This window comes from Protobothrops mucrosquamatus, unplaced genomic scaffold (genome assembly GCF_001527695.2).
Source record: "Protobothrops mucrosquamatus isolate PMUCROS unplaced genomic scaffold, P.Mucros_1.0 scaffold_199, whole genome shotgun sequence".
Classification (NCBI taxonomy): Eukaryota; Metazoa; Chordata; class Lepidosauria; order Squamata; family Viperidae; genus Protobothrops; species Protobothrops mucrosquamatus.
The window spans coordinates 819,076-821,023 of NW_015386275.1; the positions used below are offsets into that span (position 1 = coordinate 819,076).

Consider the following 1,948-nt stretch of genomic DNA (forward strand, 5'->3'; position numbering starts at 1 on the left):
ATGACGGTGGGGAGCCACGGGTTGCCGACCCGTGGGCTAGTCTAAAGAAAAGAAGAAATAGGGGAGACATGATAGCAGTGTTCCAGTATTTGAGGGACTTCCACAAGGCAGAGGGGCCAGGTTGTTCACCAAAGCACCAGAGGGAAGGATGAGAAACAATGGTTGGAAACTGATCAAAGAGAGAAGCAACATGGAATTAAGGAGAAACTTCCTGACAGTGAGGACAATCAGCCAGTGGAACAGCTTACCCCCAGAGATTGTGGGCGCTCCATCACTGGAGATTTACAAGACATTCACCTGTCTGAGACGGTATAGGTTCTCCTGCTTGAGCAGAGGGCTGAACTAGAAGACCTCCAAGGTCCCTTCCAGCTCTATTCTATTCTAAACAATAAGCTTAGGCTGAATTCATACCTTGTGATATAAAGGGAAATAAGGGCTGAATATACATCCAGATGGAATGATGGCTCCATTAGAGAAGATTTTCAAGGCAGATAACTTCTGAAATTTTTTTAGCTTCCTGAAGATTCCTCTTTGGCCAAGTCAGATTGTTCTTTGTCCTCTCTGTTTAGTTGCTGAACATGCAAAATGTTGATGGTGGCTTTTCAACCTACGAAACCATGCGCGGGGGCTGGTTGCTGGAGCTGTTGAATCCTTCAGAGATATTTGGTAAGAATAAAGACTTGTATGGCTTCTTTATTTTCTCTAGAGCAGTGATGGCGAACCTATGGCACGGGTGCCAGAGGCGGCACTCAGAGCCCTCTCTGTGGGCATGCGCGCCGTCGCCCCAGTCCTAGGCCTTCAGCTGGGTTTTATAAAACCTTTTGGCTTTAGGCCTCCGCCGCCATGTGCAAAAAAAAAAGGGTTCAATTTCAACTTCTCGCGGGAAAAAAAAAGATCTTACAGAGTTGGAATTGATTGATTGAACTTTTTAGTCCCACTGGGTCTGCCATTACCACCCACCCAATTGACCACACCCAGCCAATGGGCCACACCCACCCAGCACTTGAGGATGCATAAGTGGGTTTTGGGTTGCAGTTTGGGCACTCAGGCTCTAAAAGGTTCACCATCACTGCTCTAGAGGGTCTTCAGCTCCCCTTCTGGACAATTGATAGTCTCTGCTACTGTTTATTCTGGCCAAGGGGATTGTTGCCTTTGTAGAATAAAAAGTTTCCTTGGCTTTTGGTGGCTTCACCATATAAATCACATGTCAGAATTTCACTGGAAGAAAGGAAAGTATATCCTGCATCCAACATGTGCTGACCTACTTGTTGTGTGGTGTTTAGGTGATATCATGGTTGACTATACATATGTGGAATGCACCTCAGCTGTGATGCAGGCGCTGAAGCATTTCCACAAGTTCTTCCCGGAACACAGAACCCTGGAAATCAGGTAAACAAAGGGGAGTGAGGGTGGAAGGAAGGACTTTCAGAGTTTACTTTTAGTTTACTCAACCTTCCCTCTGAGAAAGTCTGCTAGAGGACAAACTGCAGAATCGGGGCAGGGGAGGAAACCATTATTCCTTAAAGGGAGAGAAAATTTTGATTGCTTCGGAGGGAGAGAATGGAGAGTGGATATGTTGAAATGATTTCCCATTGTGTTTTCCTTTTTACTTAGAGAGATACTGCAAAAGGGCTTAAGGTATTGTCAGAAAAAGCAGAGAGCTGATGGGTCCTGGGAAGGGTGAGTATCTTCTGAATAACTGCAGCTTGACAGTTTTAGGGCTGTCCACTTCAGACATTTATTTGGATAGGAAAATGTCTCAGCACAGATATTGAGGTCCCTGGTTGCACTTGCTGGGTTGCACTCGGTGGCTCTCTCTCTCTCTCCCTCCCTCTCCCTCCCCCTCTCTTCCCCTCCCCGTCCCCCCCTCTCTCTCCCTCCCTCCCTCTCCCTCCCTCCCTCCCCCTCCCCCTCCCCCTCTCTCCCCCTCCCCCCCCTCTCTTTTTCA

General features: G+C 47.5%; 1 protein-coding gene across 1 annotated transcript in view; it reads left to right on the top strand.

Annotated features, from left to right (window-relative positions):
• Positions 1-1,948, top strand: part of LSS (lanosterol synthase) — a 53,845-nt gene that overhangs the window by 42,494 nt on the left and 9,403 nt on the right. Inside the window, exons 16-18 of the mRNA XM_015825518.1 lie at positions 570-666; positions 1,284-1,389; positions 1,615-1,680. Of these exons, the coding sequence (XP_015681004.1) occupies positions 570-666; positions 1,284-1,389; positions 1,615-1,680 (269 nt within the window). The remainder of the gene's footprint in view (positions 1-569; positions 667-1,283; positions 1,390-1,614; positions 1,681-1,948) is intronic.